This window comes from Anomaloglossus baeobatrachus, chromosome 11, assembly GCF_048569485.1.
Source record: "Anomaloglossus baeobatrachus isolate aAnoBae1 chromosome 11, aAnoBae1.hap1, whole genome shotgun sequence".
Taxonomy (NCBI): domain Eukaryota; kingdom Metazoa; phylum Chordata; class Amphibia; order Anura; family Aromobatidae; genus Anomaloglossus; species Anomaloglossus baeobatrachus.
In genome coordinates this window covers 184,941,606-184,961,772 of record NC_134363.1, presented here as the reverse complement: position 1 = coordinate 184,961,772, position 20,167 = coordinate 184,941,606, and the positions used below count along the sequence as shown (strand labels likewise).

Sequence of the window (20,167 nt, the reverse complement as noted above, 5' to 3'; positions counted from 1 at the left end):
TAGGTATCCCTGTGCGCCGAGCCGGATACCTGACCCTAGGTATCCCTATGCGCTGAGCCGGATACCTGACCCTAGGTATCCCTATGCGCTGAGCCGGATACCTGACCCTAGGTATCCCTATGCGCTGAGCCGGATACCTGATCCTAGGTATCCCTATGCGCTCAGCCGGATACCTGACCCTAGATATCCCTATGCGCTGAGCCGGATACCTGACCCTAGGTATCCCTATGCGCTCAGCCGGATACTTGACCCTAGGTATCCCTATGCGCTGAGCCGGATACCTGACCCTAGGTATCCCTGTGCGCCGATCCGGATACCTGACCCTAGGTATCCCTATGCGCTGAGCCGGATACCTGACCCTAGGTATCCCTATGCGCTGAGCCGGATACCTGACCCTAGGTATCCCTATGCGCTGAGCCGGATACCTGACCCTAGGTATCCCTGTGCGCCGAGCCGGATACCTGACCCTAGGTATCCCTATGCGCTGAGCCGGATACCTGATCCTAGGTATCCCTATGCGCTGAGCCGGATACCTGACCCTAGGTATCCCTATGCGCTCAGCCGGATACCTGACCCTAGGTATCCCTATGCGCTGAGCCGGATACCTGACCCTAGGTATCCCTATGCGCTGAGCCGGATACCTGACCCTAGGTATCCCTATGCGCTGAGCCGGATAACTGACCCTAGGTATCCCTATGCGTCGAGCCGGATACCTGACCCTAAGTATCCCTATGCGTCGAGCCGGATACCTGACCCTAAGTATCCCTATGCGTCGAGCCGGATACCTGACCCTAGGTATCCCTATGCGCCGAGCCGGATACCTGACCCTAGGTATCCCTATGTGCTGAGCCGGATACCTGACCCTAGGTATCCCTATGCGCTAAGTCGGATACCTGACCCTAGGTATCCCTATGCACTGAGCCGGATACCTGACCCTAGGTATCCCTATGTGTCGAGCCGGATACCTGCCCCGTAGTATCCCTATGCGTCTAGCTGGATACCTGACCCCCTAGGTATCCCTATGCGTCAAGCCAGATACCTGACCCTAGATATCCCTATGCGTTGAGCCAGATACCTGACCCTAGATATCCCTATGCGTCGAGCCAGATACCTGACCCTAGGTATCCCTATGCGTCGAGCCAGATACCTGACCCTAGGTATCTCTAGTGCTGTGCCCTAAATAGGGAACGAATGGGATGAGCTCTTTGTCAATCCCACTGAACAACTATAAAAGACACAAGGAGGACACACAAGGGAATAGTTCATGAATTATGTATCCACAGATGACACAGGTAGGAGTTCAGTAAAGTTTACAGCAACGATTCCACAGATGAGAGCAAGCCACCTGCTTGCAACCAAGGCTTGAATGAACTGAAAAATATCACCAGCACCAGTCCAGGGAAGGAAGGGGTATTTAGGCACCAAGAGAATACTGATGATCAGCAGCTGGGTGGTAGGCGAGCTCCTGCTGGGTGCAAAAGAGGTTAGAGATGAATACAATGAATACTGACAGTAGGAACAATGGAAAGTCAGAGAGCATTCAGCACAACAAAACACTGTGACCTTGTATGGCCAGAAACCACATGACTGTCATCTGTGACACCTATATATCAATTTGTAGGGAAAACAAATTATCTTTCCTCCTGCTCTATGACATGCTCCCTGCATTTCAGACTGCATGAGCAATATGACAGGATTCCTTTAATAACTTGCTAGTGATAATGATTAGAAACATTTTCCAAGTCTTCTCATATCAGTATGTAAAAATGGTTAAAAAAAAATCATTAGAAAAGTCTTCAAAAACCAAAAGTTTTCCCCAAAGAGGGAGAAAGACTTGATGAGAAGTTCCATCACCAGATCCACATCACGGCAGGTAAAGCTGATTCTCCGCATCGTGTGATAATCGGCCAAAATCACTCTCAGCTCTTTGTAGGAGCTTCAACCTCGGATAGGCTTCCTCTCCGTAAGACGTGCTTTCCAGATTCCAAGATCACAACATTATGATCTCATAGCAGACCCTGACGTACAAGGTCCCGGCAGCGTCCTCTGGAGGTTTATTTTACAAGGGCAAATCTGTTCTTTTTCTTGGAAAAGCAATAGTATGAAACGTTCCTTAGTTATTTTTAGCAAGAACGTCTGTGACACCTTCAAGGGTTTGTAGAATAAGAACCTGTTGAAAATGTCACATCTGGGACAGTGTCCATCTTCTAGTTGTCTTGGGGATTTAGGGAGAAAAAGTTCTCAGATTTTCAGTTCTGGAGAATCATGATCAGGTCGATATCTCGGGTCTTGAAAAAAGGTCCAAGGACTGAAAAATCCTTTTCTTCAGATGCCATTCAGCCAACAGTAAAGCGATGTCCTTGTCTTTGTGGGTTAATAACTGTCTAATAGCACACGCCATCCTGTGTATCACAGAGCGGACGTCCAGCCATTATCCCCTCTATCAGAAGGATCACTTGTTCAATACTAACCCTCACTGGGATTTTGGGGCGTTCAGGAGGCTCGATCACCTCATCAGAGAGACCCATGCGAATGTCTCCAGGTACTTGCTCTGTGCTCGCAGCTTATCACGTTTAACCCTTTGTGCAGAGCACTGATCTTGTGTTATCTATGTTGTAGATTCGCCCACATGTTCACAGATCCTGGCACATACGTGTTCATGGACAACGGGATGAGAGATCAATCCCTTTTTGTGACGGTGAAAGAGAATAATGTGTATTGTGATCCGGGGGCCTCTCGTATCCAGCCGTCTTCTCCATATCAGCTGGTCAGGCAGGGTGTCGTCACCCAGCACAGGCTCCACCTGGCACCAAACTGGGCCGCTATTTGGGGTAAGAAATCACATCCTTCATGTTGGGTATCATAGGGGCATTTTATCCTCTTACTGCAATCCTGACTACTAGGCCTCATTCACATGTCACTATTTGTTGCCAAAACCAGGAGTGTCTCCAAAACATAAAAGGTGTCAGTCTTTCTTCTATAGAGTTTCTCTGTAAGTTCAACTCCCGCCTTTGGCAACAAACACTGATGCGTGAATGAGGCCTTACACGCGATGCTAATGCTGCCATCTTGTATGTTGTCTAGGCATCCTGCTGCTGCTCTTCATAGTTATGGTCGCTCTCCTGGTCCTCACCTTGGTATTACGACCCTCACTCTACAGCCCCAGCCCACTGAAGAACTGGAAACCCAGATGGAGAAGTGTTGGAGAACCTTATATCTCACCTGAATATGTACTCACACGAGACAGGTGGTCCCATTGATGTGATGTATAGTATATATAATACCCTGATATACAGTATACAGTCATATGAAAAAGTTTGGGCACCCCTATTAATGTTAACCTTTTTTCTTTATAACAATGTGGGTTTTTGCTATTTCAGTTGCATATATCTAATAACTGATGGACTGAGTAATATTTGTGAATTGAAATGAGGTTTATTGCACTAACAGAAAATGTACAATCCGCATTTAAACAAAATTTGACCGGTGCAAAAGTATGGGCACCCTTATCGATTTCTTGATTTGAACACTCCTAACTACTTTTTACTGACTTACTAAAGCACTAAATTGGTTTTGTAACCTCATTGAGCTTTGAGCTTCATAGGCAGGTGTATCCAATCATGAGAAAGGGTATTTAAGGTGGCCACTTGCAAGTTGTTCTCCTATGTGAATCTCCTATGAAGAGTGGCATCATGGGCTCCTCAAAACAACTCTCAAATGATCTGAAAACAAAGATTATTCAACATAGTTGTTCAGGGGAAGGTACAAAAAGTTGTCTCAGAGATTTAAACTCAGTTTCCACTGTGAGGAACATAGTAATGAAATGGAAGAACACAGGTACAGTTCTTGTTAAGCCCAGAAGTGGCAGGCCAAGAAAAATATCAGAAAGGCAGAGAAGAAGAATGGTGAGAACAGTCAAGGACAATCCACAGACCACCTCCAAAGACCTGCAGCATCATCTTGCTGCAGATGGTGTCACTGTGCATCGGTCAACAATACAGCGCACGTTGCACAAGAAGAAGCTGTATGGGAGAGTGATGCGAAAGAAGCCGTTTCTGCAAGCACGCCACAAACAGAGTCGCCTGAGGTATGCAAAAGCACATTTGGACAAGCCAGTTACATTTTGGAAGAAGGTCCTGTGGACTGATGAAACAAAGATTGAGTTGTTTGGTCATACAAAAAGGCGTTATGTATGGAGGCAAAAAAACACGGCATTCCAAGAAAAGCACTTGCTACCCACAGTAAAATTTGGTGGAGGTTCCATCATGCTTTGGGGCTGTGTGGCCAATGCCGGCACCGGGAATCTTGTTAAAGTTGAGGGTCGCATGGATTCAACTCAGTATCAGCAGATTCTTGACAATAATGTGCAAGAATCAGTGACGAAGTTGAAGTTACGCAGGGGATGGATATTTCAGCAAGACAATAATCCAAAACACCGCTCCAAATCTACTCAGGCATTCATGCAGAGGAACAATTACAATGTTCTGGAATGGCCATCCCAGTCCCCAGACCTGAATATCATTGAACATCTGTGGGATGATTTGAAGCGGCCGTCCATGCTCGGCGACCATCAAACTTAACTGAACTGGAATTGTTTTGTAAACAGGAATGGTCAAATCTACCTTCATCCAGGATCCAGGAACTCATTAAAAGCTACAGGAAGCCACTAGAGGCTGTGATTTCTGCAAAAGGAGGATCTACAAAATATTAATGTCACTTTTATGTTGAGGTGCCCATACTTTTGGACCGGTCAAATTTTGTTTAAATGCGGATTGCACATTTTCTCTTAGTACAATAAACCTCATTTCAATCCAGAAATATTACTCAGTCCATCAGTTATTAGATATATGAAACTGAAATAGCAAAAACCCAAATTGTTATAAAGAAAAAAGGTTAATATTAATAGGGGTGCCCAAACTTTTTCATATGACTGTATATTTACTCTATGCCACATATGACATCCATATATGCCATAAAACACATACATATACTGTGTGGAGAAAAGTATGTGCCTCCTCCAGATCTCACCTCCAGGAAGCTTTTGTGGCCTCCAATTCTACATCCATAGACATTAATGTAGAGATGGTCGCTCTGCAGATATAATATTCACTCTACTGGGAAGAAGCTCAGGCACTTGTGACGCCCTGGCAAAACCAGGTAGTCACAGTTAGGCCCCTGCATAACACCTTCCCTCACTAGGCAACACACAGCCGACCTGAAACCCTAGTCACCCCCCCCTCCTTAGGAAAAGATACACACCAGTGGGCGTGACCAGGCAGTTGGTGCACGCCAACCCAGGGGTCTAGACAACCCAGGGCGGGAAAAACAGAGTTGTGCTTTGGAGTTCAAGTTGAGAGGAGGTGTGCTGGGGCTAGGTGTAGCTCCAGCAGGAGTAGTCCAAATTGAACGGTACCAGGGTAGGAGCCCTGGTGCCTCTGGCTAGGTGGCAGACGGTGGTCTCCGTCAGCAGGAGACGGGAAGACAGCTCGGTGGAACCGAGGTGGACCGAGACAGGGTTGTAGCCTGCCGGTACCGACACAGGGAACCGACCCAGAAACCGTAGCACAAGGGGGGTACTCGGACTCTGAAGCCAGAAACTGGAAACAAGCGGACTGGTTAATTAACCGATTGAGGACAGGACTAGAGGTTCTGTCCCACCCAGAGCCGGATTAAGGTTGATGGGGGCCCCTGGGCAGAAAATCTGGTGGGGGCCCCATAAACGTTAACATTTTTAGCCATAACAGTAGAGCGCGAACTGTAGCATTTAGATATAAATCCAATGAACATGTGTCTTATCCTGTTCTACCACATTCAGATTTCCAGTACTACAATACAGATACAGTCCAGGATAACTCACAGCTGTCCACTTACACACAGAAAGATCGAGGATCGCGCTGTTCCCTGCCGCCATCAGTGGCCCCTTGTCACGATCACGGGAAGTCGATGGTTGCTATGGTAGCGGCGGGCCATGTAATGACCCCTGTTGCTATCATGACATATTTTCTGTCACAGTCGATAGAGTGCCGACTCACACAGGAATGCTGTATTTCTGCTAATCAGAGCTGTACAGCTCTGATCAACAGGGATGCACAAGCGATCAGACTGCTGATGCTTATAGCTCTCAAGGGGACTAGTAAAATAAATACAAAATGTAAAAAAATAAATAAAAAGTTCAAATCATGCCTCATTCGCCCCACTGAAAATAAAACAGTTAAAAAAACATACACATATTTGATATCTCAGAGTTCAGAAATGCCCGATCAATAAAAATATAAAATCAATTAATCAGATCGGTAAATGGTGAAGCGAGAAAAAAATCCAAATGCCAAAATTATGTTTTTGGGTCGCCACAAAATTTTTAAAAAGATCCAATAACGGGCGATCAAAAAGTAGCAACTACATAAAAATTGTATAATTGAAAACACCAGCTCAAGACGCAAAAATATTAGCAGTCACTGAGCCTCACATCCCAAAAAATTAGAACACTACGGGTTTCAAAAAATGGCACCAAAAGCACAATTCTTTTTTTTAACAAACGTCTGAATATTTTTTAACCCCTTAGATAAAAGTAAGAGTATACCTGTTTGGTATCTATGAACTCGGCATCATACTGACATGGTAGTTTTACAATATAGTGAACATGGTGAATAAAATAACCCAAAAACAATCGTGCAATTGCACTTTTTTTGCAATTTTATCGCACTTGGATTTTTTTCCTGTTTCCTAGTACAATATATGGTAAAACTGATGATTTCACTCAAAAGTACAATTTGTCACGCAAAAAATAAGCCCTTATATGGCAAGATTGATGGAAAAATAAAAAAAGTTACGGCTCTCGGAAGAAGGGGAGAAAAAAAACAAAAAAAAAAAAACGGAAAATCGGGGTGAAGGAGTTAAATTTTGAGTACAATATTACTATGACAAAATTTTATGAAGTCAATATGAATAACAAAACTGATAGCTGTCAGTGAATGGCACTCAGCAATACGTCTGGCACATGAACATGGAAAGTACACATTAAACTCCGGGGGGGGCATCATTGTACTGCAAGGGGTGTATGTAATTATACTCCAGGAGGCGTTTATATCACAATAAGTTAGTGTATGAATATACTCAAAAAGGGGATAATGATTATAGTCAAAGGGATGGGGGACATTATTCTATGATTATACTCCACTCTAGGGAGGGGGCAAGATTTTATGATTATACTCCATTAGTGAGGTGTTTTACTCTACTATATTCCAGGGGAAGGGGGGTGGGCATTATTTTATGATTGCTCTCCAGGTGAGGGGAGTATTATCCTATGATTATACTCCAGTGGGGGAGGGGGCATTAGTATATGATTATAATCTACTTGGGGGGCATTATTATATGATTATAATCTCTGTGGGAGCCTTATGCTATGATTATATATTAGTGTGGGGAGGGTGTTATTGTATAATTATACTCCAGTGGGGGAGAGGGCATTATTATAAGATTACAATCTAGTGGGGGAGGGGGCATTATTATATGATTATAATCTAGGGAAGGGGCTTGAATTCTGATTATATGAAAAGGGAAGTGTAATTAAGGAGGTGTAGGTAGGTTTAAACATTGATGGGTGTCAGGGACTATACTGCAATGTAGCTCATATGTAGGTCGTTCATACACACTTCACCTCTTGCAGTAAAATGACCCCCCCCCCCCCCAAACTCCAGGAACAAAATATACACCACTTGCAATAAAATGTCCCTGTCTCCACCTTTCATGTACAGCTATATACAGTTATTCCCCCTTACTGATAGCTCTGTTTTGGAGTTACTTGGAGAGCACTGTGGCCCCCTCTACACCCCCCCTCCCCCTGTCCTGCTGAGTGACCTTACTCTCACAGCTGACATCCCGCGCGTCCTTCTATCTCAGCCTGCATCTCTCATGGACGGTGCAGGCTCTAGCTGCATCCACAGCAGCAGGATGGCGGTGACACATCAGAGACGATGAATTTCCCGCCCCCACAATCCTCTCGGGCAGATAACAGCCGCGGCAGAGAGGAAGCACGCAGTGAGGGAGCTGAAAATCAAAATGACATCTGTCTCCCTGCACCGCCCCCCTCTGGAGCCTGGCGGACGGCACACTGTGCAACTGCACTACTCACATGTAGATGATAAAGCCAGCTATGATCATGGGGGCCGCCAACACAGGAAGCCGAAGACAGATGGTGGTGGGGGCCCCCTTGGAGGCTCTTGTGGTGGGGGCCCCTGGGCGGCAGCCCCGCCTGCCCTGCCTATAATCCGGCCCTGGTCCCACCCAAAGTCCCTCATAGAAGACAACAGCCCACTGATTAGGGATAAGAGGTCACCGCCAGGGCCCACAGATCTCACGGGCCAGCGTCTGCGGGCACGCCTCCTTAGGCAACATCCAGCCGGGAGCGGACGCCTACGTTTCAGACTGGGAAGTCATTACTACTTAAAACAGTGCAGAGGACAGAGATAGACACCACCAGCCGGGTGGGGGACCCTGAATGCAACTGGCCGCGGCACCGGCCACCATCACCTTGGTTTACCAAAGACTTGTGTGTTTTACTAACAGTGAGTACACCAGCACCCCCTGCGGTCGCTATCCCCTGCACTGAGCCACCGGGTCCCGGGGCCATCATCCCTGCCCACGGAGGGGTTAACAACTTGCTGCACAATATCTCTCCCGGGTGCCCCATAACTGCAGCGGTAGTGTCCCAACTCACCACGCACCGTGGGTGGCGTCACGAACTTAATACGGCCCAGCCCGTACATATACGTCCCCCCTTTTATTCGGTGTGTTTGCTAGACCCCCGGGTCTGGAGATCCTCGAGCCACCACCCCTGAAGGTCTGGACTCGAGCAGCGCCAGCTGCTGGCATGGGGGCGGCACACCCCAATGTTGGGAGAAGCTGGGCTCACAATCTATAGTTCATCCCAAAGGTGTTGGATGGGATTAAGGTCCAGGCTCTATGCCGCAAGGTATTTCCTTCCACCAAACTCCTCCTCCATGTCTGTATGGACCTTGTGCTCCAGGTAGAACAGAAAAAGGTCTTCCCATTGTCCATAATGTCTTCTTCTAAATCATTAAGATTTCCCCTCACGAGAGCGAAGAGGCCAATGCGGACTCCTGATAACATCCTGGAGCATTATCCTCTTCCTCCAAATTGTACAGCGGGCACAGTGTAGTCAGGGGGTATCATTCTCCTGGGATTCACCAAACCCAGACTCCTCCATCAGATGCAGATAAAGCAGTGCGATCTGTCACTGCTTGGTGACGCGCGGCTTGGCATTGTACTTGGTGACGTATGGCTCGGCATTGTGCTTGGTGACGCGTGGCTCGGCATTGTGCTTGGTGACGTATGGCTTGGCATTGTACTTGGTGACGTATGGCTCGGCATTGTGCTTGGTGACGCGTGGCTTGGCATTGTACTTGGTGATGTACGGCTCGGCATTGTGCTTGGTGATGTACGGCTCGGCATTGTGCTTGGTGATGTACGGCTCGGCATTGTGCTTGGTGATGTACAACTCGGCGTTGTGCTTGGTGATGTACGGCTCGGCATTGTGCTTGGTGATGTACGGCTCGGCATTGTGCTTGGTGATGTACGGCTCGGCATTGTGCTCGGTGATGTATGGCTCGGCATTGTGCTTGGTGATGTATGGCTCGGCATTGTGCTCGGTGATGTATGGCTGCTGTAGCTGCCCGGCCATGAAGCTCCCGGTGGGTGCAGTGTTTGTGCTGATGTTTCCAGAGTAGGTCAGGACTCTGCAGTTTTGGGGTGAGCAGAGCGGTGCTGACTTTTCTGTCCTCTGCTCCTCAGCACTCAGCCCCCCGTTCTGTAACATTACGGGGTCTTCACTTTGTGGCTGAGTTGCTGCGGTTTCTTCCATTTCTCAATAATATCACTAACAGGTGGCGGGCAAAGATTTTGGAGGAAGAAATGGAATGAATCAACTTGTTATCCCGTTGCTCCTATTATAGGACTGCGCTGGTATCAGTGAGCTCCGCACCACCGGTGACTCTGTCATATGTTATTAAGGGAAAATAGCATGGCTGGGGTCTGAGGTTATACACTGGGGGGGGGGGTGAGGGGGTCTGAAGTTATACACTGGGGGGGTGAGGGGGTCTGAGGTTATACACTGGGGGTCTGAAGTTATACACGGGGGAGTGAGGGGGTCTGAGGTTAAACACTGGGGGGTGAGGGGGCCATAGGTTATACACCGTGGAGCAATATGTGATATATCTGCATGTTTTCTCCCTCAGTCTCCAGTTTTATGAAGCTGTCGGCTCTCGCGGCTCTGGAGAGATACTAGACATTGGGAAGAAGGAGATCTCCTATGGATCAGGTGCATACAGTACGTGATGTGTACAGGTCAATGTTCAGCCTCTGCTCCCTATCCAGACCCTATAGATGTATCCCATTATCAATTAGAAGTCTGTACAACCCTATTAGCCATCACTATCAGTATGTTCCCTATACACCGGTGGCCGCAGAGCCGTCACGCTCATAATTTGTCTCAGATCATAGGAGCTGTGCCCGCGTCCTGGAGGATTTCAATGTACGGACTTTATTTGACAAACTGGAAGATCAAAATCTTCACTTGACGTCTCAGCTGGGAAGACACCGGAACGAGACGCTGTCCTTCTATAAAGCCTTCATACACCGGATCCAGGTCCTGAAGGTGAGGCCATAGCCATACCACTAACCCACCGCTAGGCCATAGCCATACCACTGACCCACCGCTAGGCCATAGCCATACCACTGACCCACCGCTAGGCCATGGCCATATCACTAACCCACCGCTAGGCCATGGCCATATCACTAACCCACCGCTAGGCCATGGCCATACCACCGACCCATTGCTACCGTCCACCTTATGAAGGGTTCTGCAAATGCTTTTGGCTGTTTTGTTTTCTCCTGTTCTAGGAAATGTTACAGACCCTCGAATTGGGGACCAATAAAAGTGTTGAGTGGAGGAAAATCCCACTGGACGGTGAAGAGGAAAGTACAAGAGCCACCATGACTTCCCAGCAGAGTCAGAGCTCGTCCCTGAGCATAAACCAGGGGTATAGCAGCACCGAGCCCACCCAAGGTCAATTATTTTCTGTTTTATTTTATACTTTGTTTCCTAAGTCCCTTTCATGTGACCGAACATCTACAGATAAACCCTTTTGTAAATACTTTCCTAAATCTGTAACCTCAGATGAAGCTTGACTTGATGTCTCACTTACTTTTCCCTCAGTCACGGACACATTGAGCGCCATTTTGACACTTACCTGCTATAAGATTGTGTTAATTCTAGGTGTTTTCATGCAAGAAGCCATCACACTTATGAAAGTTGTAAAGCTGACATTGATGAAGGTGTCGTCTGAGCTAGCCGCAAAGAAGAACCCGTCCGCCAAGGAGCCCCACCACCACGCCAAGGGTCCTAATGGTGCCAGAGGATCCAAACCCCCGGAGCACGACCAGGTCAAATATTACTTTTCAGCAGATTTGGGATGTATTTATTTTTACGTGTATATATTTTTTTTAAGAAACATTTTTTTTCATAAGAGTTGCATGAAGTTTTGCAGTATTTGGTTTCTACATCCTCTATGTATCACTGTACTAAACAGACGGCAGAGCGAGTTACCAGTGATCTCCTCTCTGCTCTGCAACGCTGATCTCTTCTTCTGAACTGTTTTTTTGGCCGCTAGTACCTCAGCTCAGAAGGGAGAGGTAAGGATACAATAAGACGTAAATCAGTACAGTCCGCTATGTACAGTAATATATAGAGGATGTAGAAGAACAACACCCCCAAATTCACAATAAAACCCTAATACAAAAATACTTTACCGCGAAAATTCATCCATTTTAGTAAAAAAAATCCTCCACTCCTCATTGGGCATGGTATATTTACGTGAATGGCGACGGTTGTAAAATTCTAGGATGTTTGGGGGTCCGAGAGGTCAAACCTTTATTGACTATGACCTGATGACGCATCCTAGCAATAGTCATTCACTTTAAAGGTGGGAATAAGTTACCGTAATAATCGGTTGCTGACAGCAGTGGTGGCGGCACATTGATGCGATTTATCACAGTTTTTGAGATCTGTAATTTCCTACTCATGAAATAATTCATTAAAGGTCGTCATGTAAATGATTTACCGTAAATACTCGAGTATAAGCCGAGTTTTTCAGCCCGTTTTGCTTATGCTGAAAACGTCCCCCTCGGCTTATACTCGAGTGAGGTTCCCATATAAAAATTCTTGTCACCTGTCCTCCGTTCCTGCGGTGTCCTTACCTGCTTCTTGCAGTCTGCAGGCACTTAGACTCCTCGGTGATCTCGTCCGGTGCTCGGAGCCGCCCCTGCAGGCTGCCATCATGGCTTTACTGCAGTTGAATGCTTTGCAGCGCCGTGACAGCGGCAGTCCTGTGCACCGGACGAAATCACCAAAGAGTCTATATATCCATGGACTGCAAGAAGCACCCCTCAATTATTGTGTCCGGTGCACAGGGCCGCCGCCGTCGTCAAGCCTTGACGGCAGCCTGCAGCGGCAGCTCTGGGCACCGGACGTGATCACCGAGGTGTCTGTGTGCCTGCGGACTGCGCGAAGCAGGTAAGGACACCGCAGAAATGGAGGACAGGTGAGAAGAATTGTGGGGGGGGTGAACAACGATATAATGGGGGATATGAAGAGGCCAGGAATGAGAACATTACTAAAGGATGGGCACATTACTATAGGTTAGAAGGATGGGGCACATTACTACAGGGTACAATATGGGCACATTACATTTTATTGGTGTATATTTTTATTTTTGAGATTTACCAGTTGCTGCTGCATTTTCCACCCTAGGCTTATATTGGAGTCAATAAGGTTTCCCAGTTTTGGGGGTAAAATTAGGGGCCTCAGCTTATACTCGGGTCGTCTTATACTCGAGTATATACGGTAATTAATCCAATTCTGCTGCTAACTTTACAGATCCTGAATATTTTCTTACTTTTCCCCAGATCTCAGCCAATAAGAAAGCGTATGAAGGTCTGATGCACGGCAACATACCGATGCTTTCTTCTGTGGGTGCGTCACAGCCACGGGTTTATTAGAATAATTAGCACCATTATGTCATATTTATTTTGCACCTGGTTATTTTTTGTGTTTTTTCCTAGGTTTGCAGTTTCACCCACAGCTCTTCATGACTGCATTGTACAGAGAAGAAAACCTTAAGAAACTCATCACCACCAGCCCTTTAACCAAGACTTTAGAAGAAATCAAACAAGCACTTAATAAACAGACTCCAGGTGCTGATTGGTGACTGTGATGTGTGACAAGTGATGGGCGACGTCAACTATTGCAATTGAAGTTTGCTTTTTCTAAAACAGAGCATCAAATCCCATAGACAGATATAGATTCTGCTATATGTCCAAGAACTGTCTTCTGCTGCACCATACTGCAGACTTTCTTTGTCGCTCCATTGGGAGACCCAGACAATTGGGTGTATAGCTTCTGCCTCCGGAGGCCACACAAAGTATTACACTTTAAAAAGTGTAACCCCTCCCCTCTGCCTATACACCCCCCCGTGCATCACGGGCTCCTCAGTTTTTATGCTTTGTGTTGAAGGAGGCACACATTCACTCATGCTCCCATTATAGTCAGCAGCAGCTGCTGATTGTATCGGATGGAAGAAAAGAGGGCCCATAACAGGGCCCCCGGCATGCTCCCTTCTCACCCCACTAAGTCGGCGGTGTTGTTAAGGTTGAGGTACCCATTGCGGGTACACAGGCTGGAGCCACATGCCGTTTTCCTTCCCCATCCCTTAGGGGCTCTGGGAGAAGTGGGATCCTATCCGGTCATCCAGGCACTGGGACCGGGCTCCCTCCGCAGCCCCATTGGGATTCTGACGGACAGGAGACTGACTATCATCAGGGACAGGGCCCTGCATCTACAGGTACTCTGTGTGTCCCCTTGGGGACGGTGCATGGAGCACTTTGGCCTCAGACGCTGCAGCGACTGCGGTGTTGGTATGAGACCGGGACTACCGCGCCGACCGCGCCTGCTTGCCGGCCGCGGTTTTAACTTTAGTCCCCGGCTTTTGCGGCCTAGTGCCTTAAACTCCCGCCCCCAGGCCTGCCAGTCAGGGGAAAGGGCGGGACGGTCGGTCTGACGCCGACAGTGAGGGCTGGAGCACACTTAGCTGTCCTCCTCCCCCCTCACTAATCACTCTGGGGCACCAGATTCCCGCACTTTTGTAGTTACGCCCACAGCTCCCTCCTCCCCTGTGAACGCCGACAGCCATGTTTTAAGCACATTCTGCCGGTGGAGGACTTCTGGCTGCAGCTCTGGGAGACCCGAGGCAGGGAATCTGGTGGCCACACACCGCTTGAGCGGTCGGTAAGCCACACCGGTCACCCGGTGCTGGTCCCCCTAGAGTGCCGAACTGTATATATATATATATTATATTTGTATACATTTTCTCGGTTCGGCTGTACTGTTAGCTTGTGGCTATATATCCCTCAGTGATCATTCTCCTGGGAGACAACAGCATGTCGTTCACAAGGAGCAAGGGTGCCAAGACACAGGGTTATTTTGCAACATGTACCTCTTGTGCGGCTATGCTACCTGCAGGTTCCACCTACCCTCACTGTGAGCAATGCTCGGGCCCTGTGGCACTCGCTCAGCCGGAGCCTGGGGCACTGGTGGGACCCTCGGCCCAGGTAGAACCGCCGGCTACCCCTGTACAGGTGGCAGGGACAGAGTTTGCAGTGTTAGCTGAGAAACTCTGAGTCACTTTCACAATCCATGGCTCAGTCTATGGACAAATGGTCTGCTAAAATACTAGAAGTCTTGCAGTCCAGACCGGCCCTTACACAGGCCCCGGGCACTGCGGGATCGCCCCCAGGCCCCTCTCGGTCTGCGACGAAGCGTGCTCCTGGGGTGGCCTCTAGTTATTACGTGGAGGACTCCGGCACGGACCGCAGTCCCAGACCGGCTAAGCGGGCTCGCTTAGAATCTTCCCCGACTTCATCACGCTGTTCGGGGTCCCAGCTTGAGGACTCTCTAGAGGATGAGGCGGAGGTCGCAGCCCAGGACTCTGACCCTGACGTTGCTCTCAATCTTGATACACCTGAAGGGGACGCCATAGTAAATGACCTTATAGCGTCCATCAACCAGGTGCTAGATCTTTCTCCCCCAACTCCACCTATAGAGGAGTCGGCCTCACAGCAGGAGAAGCACCAGTTTAGGTTTCCCAAACGTACTCGGAGTGCCTTCTTCGATCACTCTAACTTCAGAGATGCTGTCCAGAAGCACAGGGCTTTCCCGGACAAGCGCTTTACTAAACGCCTTAATGACACACGTTACCCCTTCCCCTCTGACGTAGTTAAGGGTTGGGCTCAATGTCCCAAGGTGGATCCTCCAGTCTCTAGACTGGCGGCTAGATCCGTAGTAGCAGTGGCTGACAGTTCATCGCTCAAGGATGCCACGGACAGGCAGATAGAGCTCCTAATGAAATCCATCTATGAAGCCATAGGCGCGTCCTTTGCCCCAGCCTTTGCAGCAGTGTGGGCACTCCAGGCTATCTCAGCTTGTCTGTCTGAGATTAATGCGGTCACCCGTACCTCTGCTCCGCAAGTAGCGTCTTTAACTTCTCAGGCGTCGGTATTTTCATCCTACGCCATGAATGCTGTCCTGGACTCGGCTAGCCGTACAGCGGTAGCATCCGCCAATTCGGTGGCAGTCCGCAGGGCCATGTGGCTACGCGAATGGAAGGCAGACTCTGCTTCCAAGAAGTTCTTGACCGGTTTGCCTTTTTCTGGCGACCGATTGTTTGGCGAGCAATTGGATGACATTATTAAGCAATCCAAGGGAAAGGACTCGTCCTTACCCCAGCCCAAACCAAAGAGACCTCAGCAACGAAAAATTCAAGCGAGGTTTCGGTCCTTTCGGCCCTCAGCCAGATCCCAATCCTCCTCGTCCATCAGGCCACAGAAGAGCCAGAGAAACTCTTCTGCATGGCGGTCTAAGTCACGTCCTCCAAAGACCGCCGGAGGCACAGTCTCCAAGGCGGCCTCCTCATGACTTTCGGCCTCCCCAAACCGCATCCTCGGTCGGTGGCAGGCTCTCCTGCTTTTGCGACGCCTGGTGGCCACATGTCCAAGACCGATGGGTGAGGGACATTCTGTCCCACGATTACAGGATAGAGTTCAGCTCTCGTCCTCCGACTCGTTTTTTCAGAACATCTCCGCCCCCCGAGCGAACAGTTGCACTTTTTCAGGCGGTGGACACTCTGAAGACAGAAGGAGTTGTGATCCCCGTTCCCCTTCAGGAACGTGGTCGCGGTTTTTACTCCAACCTGTTCGTGGTGCCAAAAAAGGACGGTTCATTCCGTCCCGTTTTGGACCTCAAATTGCTCAACAGACATGTGAGAACCAGGCGGTTTCGCATGGAATCCCTCCGCTCTGTCATCGCTTCGATGTCCCAAGGAGACTTCCTAGCATCAATCGACATCAGGGATGCCTATCTCCATGTGCCGATCGCTCCAGAGCATCAACGCTTCCTGCGTTTCGCCATTGGGGACGAACACCTTCAGTTTGTGGCACTGCCTTTCGGCCTGGCGACAGCCCCACGGGTCTTCACCAAGGTCATGGCATCCGTTGTGGCAGTCCTACACTCTCAGGGCCACTCGGTGATCCCGTACTTAGACGATCTTCTAGTCAAGGCACCCTCCCGGGTGGCATGTCAACACAGTCTGACCGTTGCTCTGGAGACTCTCCAGAGGTTCGGGTGGATCATCAATTTCCCAAAGTCAAAATTGACTCCGACCCAATCACTGACTTACCTCGGGATGGAGTTTCATACTCTCTCAGCGATAGCCAAGCTACCGCTGGACAAACAGCGTTCGCTGCAAACAGGGGTGCAATCTCTCCTTCGGGCCCAGTCACACCCCTTGAGGCGCCTCATGCACTTCCTGGGGAAGATGGTGGCAGCAATGGAGGCAGTTCCCTTTGCGCAGTTTCATCTGCGTCCACTCCAATGGGACATTCTCCGCAAATGGGACAAGAGGTCGACGTCCCTAGACAGGAACGTCTCCCTTTCTCTGGCAGCCAAGACCTCTCTTCAGTGGTGGCTTCTTCCCACTTCTCTGTCGAAGGGAAAATCTTTCCTGCCCCCATCCTGGGCTGTGGTCACGACGGACGCGAGTCTGTCAGGGTGGGGAGCGGTTTTTCTCCACCACAGGGCTCAGGGAACCTGGACTCCGGCAGAGTCCTCCCTTCAGATCAATGTTCTGGAGATAAGGGCAGTGTATCTAGCCCTAAAGGCTTTCCATCGGTGGCTGGAGGGCAGGCAGATCCGCATACAGTCGGACAACGCCACGGCGGTCGCGTACATCAACCACCAGGGCGGCACTCGCAGTCGTCAAGCCTTCCAAGAAGTTCGGCGGATTCTGCTGTGGGCGGAGGCCACAGCCTCCGCCATCTCCGCGGTTCACATCCCGGGCGTAGAAAACTGGGAAGCAGACTTTCTCAGTCGCCAGGGCATGGACGCAGGGGAACGGTCTCTTCACCCGGACGTGTTTCAAGAGATCTGTTGCCGCTGGGGAACGCCGGACGTCGATCTCATGGCGTCTCGGCACAACAACAAAGTCCCGGCATTTATGGCACGGTCTCAGGATCAGAGCTCTGGCGGCGGACGCCTTAGTTCAGGATTGGTCGCAGTTTCGACTGCCTTATGTGTTTCCCCCTCTGGCGATGCTGCCCAGAGTGTTGCGCAAGATCAGGTCCGACTGCCGCCGCGCCATCCTCGTCGCTCCAGACTGGCCGAGGAGGTCGTGGTACCCGGACCTGTGGCACCTCACGGTGGGTCAACCGTGGGCGCTCCCAGACCGACCAGACTTGCTGTCTCAAGGGCCATTTTTCCATCTGAATTCTGCGGCCCTCAACCTGACTGTGTGGCCATTGAGTCCTGGCTCCTAGCGTCCTCAGGGTTATCTCAAGAGGTCATTGCCACGATGAGACAGGCCAGGAAACCAACGTCAGCCAAGATCTATCACAGGGCTTGGAGGATCTTCTTAGCCTGGTGCTCTGATAAGGGGTTTACCCCCTGGCCGTTTGCCTTACCCACGTTTCTTTCCTTCCTTCAATCCGGAATGGACAAGGGTTTGTCTCTCGGCTCTCTCAAGGGACAAGTATCGGCGCTTTCCATGTTTTTTCAAAAGCGTCTAGCCAGGCTTCTGCAGGTCCGCACGTTCCTGCAGGGAGTTTGCCACATAGTCCCACCTTACAAGCGTCCGCTAGAACCCTGGGATCTTAACAGGGTGCTAACGGCTCTTCAGAAACCACCTTTTGAGCCGCTGCGGGATGTCTCTCTATCACGTCTTTCGCAGAAGGTGGCATTTCTAGTGGCAGTTACATCACTCCGAAGAGTGTCTGAGCTAGCAGCGCTGTCATGCAAAGCCCCCTTCCTGGTATTTCACCAGGATAAGGTGGTTCTGCGTCCGGTCCCGGACTTTCTCCCTAAGGTGGTGTCCCCTTTTCATCTCAATCAGGATATCTCCTTACCTTCATTTTACCCTCATCCAATTCACCAATGTGAAAAGGATTTGCATTTGTTAGATCTAGTGAGAGCACTCCGGATCTACGTGTCTCGCACGGCGCCACTGCGCCGTTCTGATGCGCTCTTTGTCCTTGTCGCTGGCCAGCGTAAGGGCTCGCAGGCTTCCAAGTCAACCTTGGCTCGGTGGATCAAGGAACCGATTTTTGAAGCCTACCGTTCTTCTGGGCTTCCGATTCCTTCAGGGCTGAAAGCCCATTCTACCAGAGCCGTGGGTGCGTCCTGGGCATTGCGGCACCGGGCGACGGCTCAGCAGGTGTGTCAGGCAGCTACCTGGTCTAGTCTGTACACTTTCACGAAACACTATCAGGTGCATACTTATGCTTCGGCAGATGCCAGTCTAGGTAGGCGAGTCCTTCAGGCGGCGGTTGCCCACCTGTAAGAGGAGGGCCGTTGTCGGCTCTTTTTATCGGGGTATTCTTTTACCCACCCAGGGACTGCTTTTGGACGTCCCAATTGTCTGGGTCTCCCAATGGAGCGACAAAGAAGAAGGGAATTTTGTTTACTTACCGTAAATTCCTTTTCTTCTAGCTCCTATTGGGAGACCCAGCACCCGCCCCTGTTCCCTTCGGGCTGTTGTTCTTTGTGTACACATGTTGTTCATGTTGAATTGTTCTTTTGGTTCATGGTTTTCAGTTCTCCGAACATCCTTCGGATTGAATTTACCTTAGACCAATTTATAAGTTTCCTCCTTCCTGCTTTTGCACCAAAACTGAGGAGCCCGTGATGCACGGGGGGGTGTATAGGCAGAGGGGAGGGGTTACACTTTTTAAAGTGTAATACTTTGTGTGGCCTCCGGAGGCAGAAGCTATACACCCAATTGTCTGGGTCTCCCAATAGGAGCTAGAAGAAAAGGAATTTACGGTAAGTAAACAAAATTCCCTTCTTTACTCTTTAGCAGCAAGCAGTTCTTCATCACTTATTCTGCCAGCACTAAGGGTGCTGGAGCTTTCATTACATCACTTCCCATGCATTGTTCCTGCCACTATTCAGTGACATCTCTGATCCAAACTGAAGGCCCGTCTGTCTGATGCTTAAATGCAGAAGAAAAGGTGGAGGAAGTAAAAAGAAAAAAAAACAATGGAGTTGTGACATCACCTATTGTGAATGGTGGATTCTGTGTGATCAGCTGCATATAGAAGTGTTATCAGTCATTGTACAGGAGGGGGAGGAGGTGAGCTGTGTATTCACCTATTGTGAATGGTGGATCCTGTGTTATCAGCTGTATATAGAGGTGGTATCAGTTATTGCAAAGGATAAGGAGGAGGTGAGCTGTGACTTCACTTATTGTGACTATTAGATCCTGTGTTATCAGCTGTATATAGGTGTTATCAGTCATTGTACAGGAGGAGGAGGTGAGCTGTGACTTCACCTATTGTGAATGGTGGATCCTGTGTTATCAGCTGCATATAGAGCTGTTAACAGTTATTGTAAAAGATGAGGAGGAGGTGAGTTGTGACTTCACCTATTGTGACTATTAGATCCTCTGTTATCAGCTGTATATAGAGGAGTTATTAGTCATAGTACAGGAGGAGGAGGTGAGCTGTGACTTCACCTATTGTGACTATTAGATTCTATGTTATCTATTGT

At 49.1% G+C, this 20,167-nt stretch overlaps 1 protein-coding gene across 1 annotated transcript in view; it reads left to right on the top strand.

Annotated features, from left to right (window-relative positions):
- The window catches only part of LOC142257151 (uncharacterized), a 91,931-nt gene that overhangs the window by 53,614 nt on the left and 18,150 nt on the right, over positions 1–20,167 (top strand). Inside the window, exons 23-31 of the mRNA XM_075329267.1 lie at positions 2,416–2,542; positions 2,620–2,831; positions 3,085–3,247; positions 10,254–10,345; positions 10,512–10,672; positions 10,918–11,083; positions 11,294–11,460; positions 12,982–13,048; positions 13,138–13,269. Coding sequence (XP_075185382.1) covers positions 2,416–2,542; positions 2,620–2,831; positions 3,085–3,247; positions 10,254–10,345; positions 10,512–10,672; positions 10,918–11,083; positions 11,294–11,460; positions 12,982–13,048; positions 13,138–13,269 — 1,287 coding nt within the window. The remainder of the gene's footprint in view (positions 1–2,415; positions 2,543–2,619; positions 2,832–3,084; positions 3,248–10,253; positions 10,346–10,511; positions 10,673–10,917; positions 11,084–11,293; positions 11,461–12,981; positions 13,049–13,137; positions 13,270–20,167) is intronic.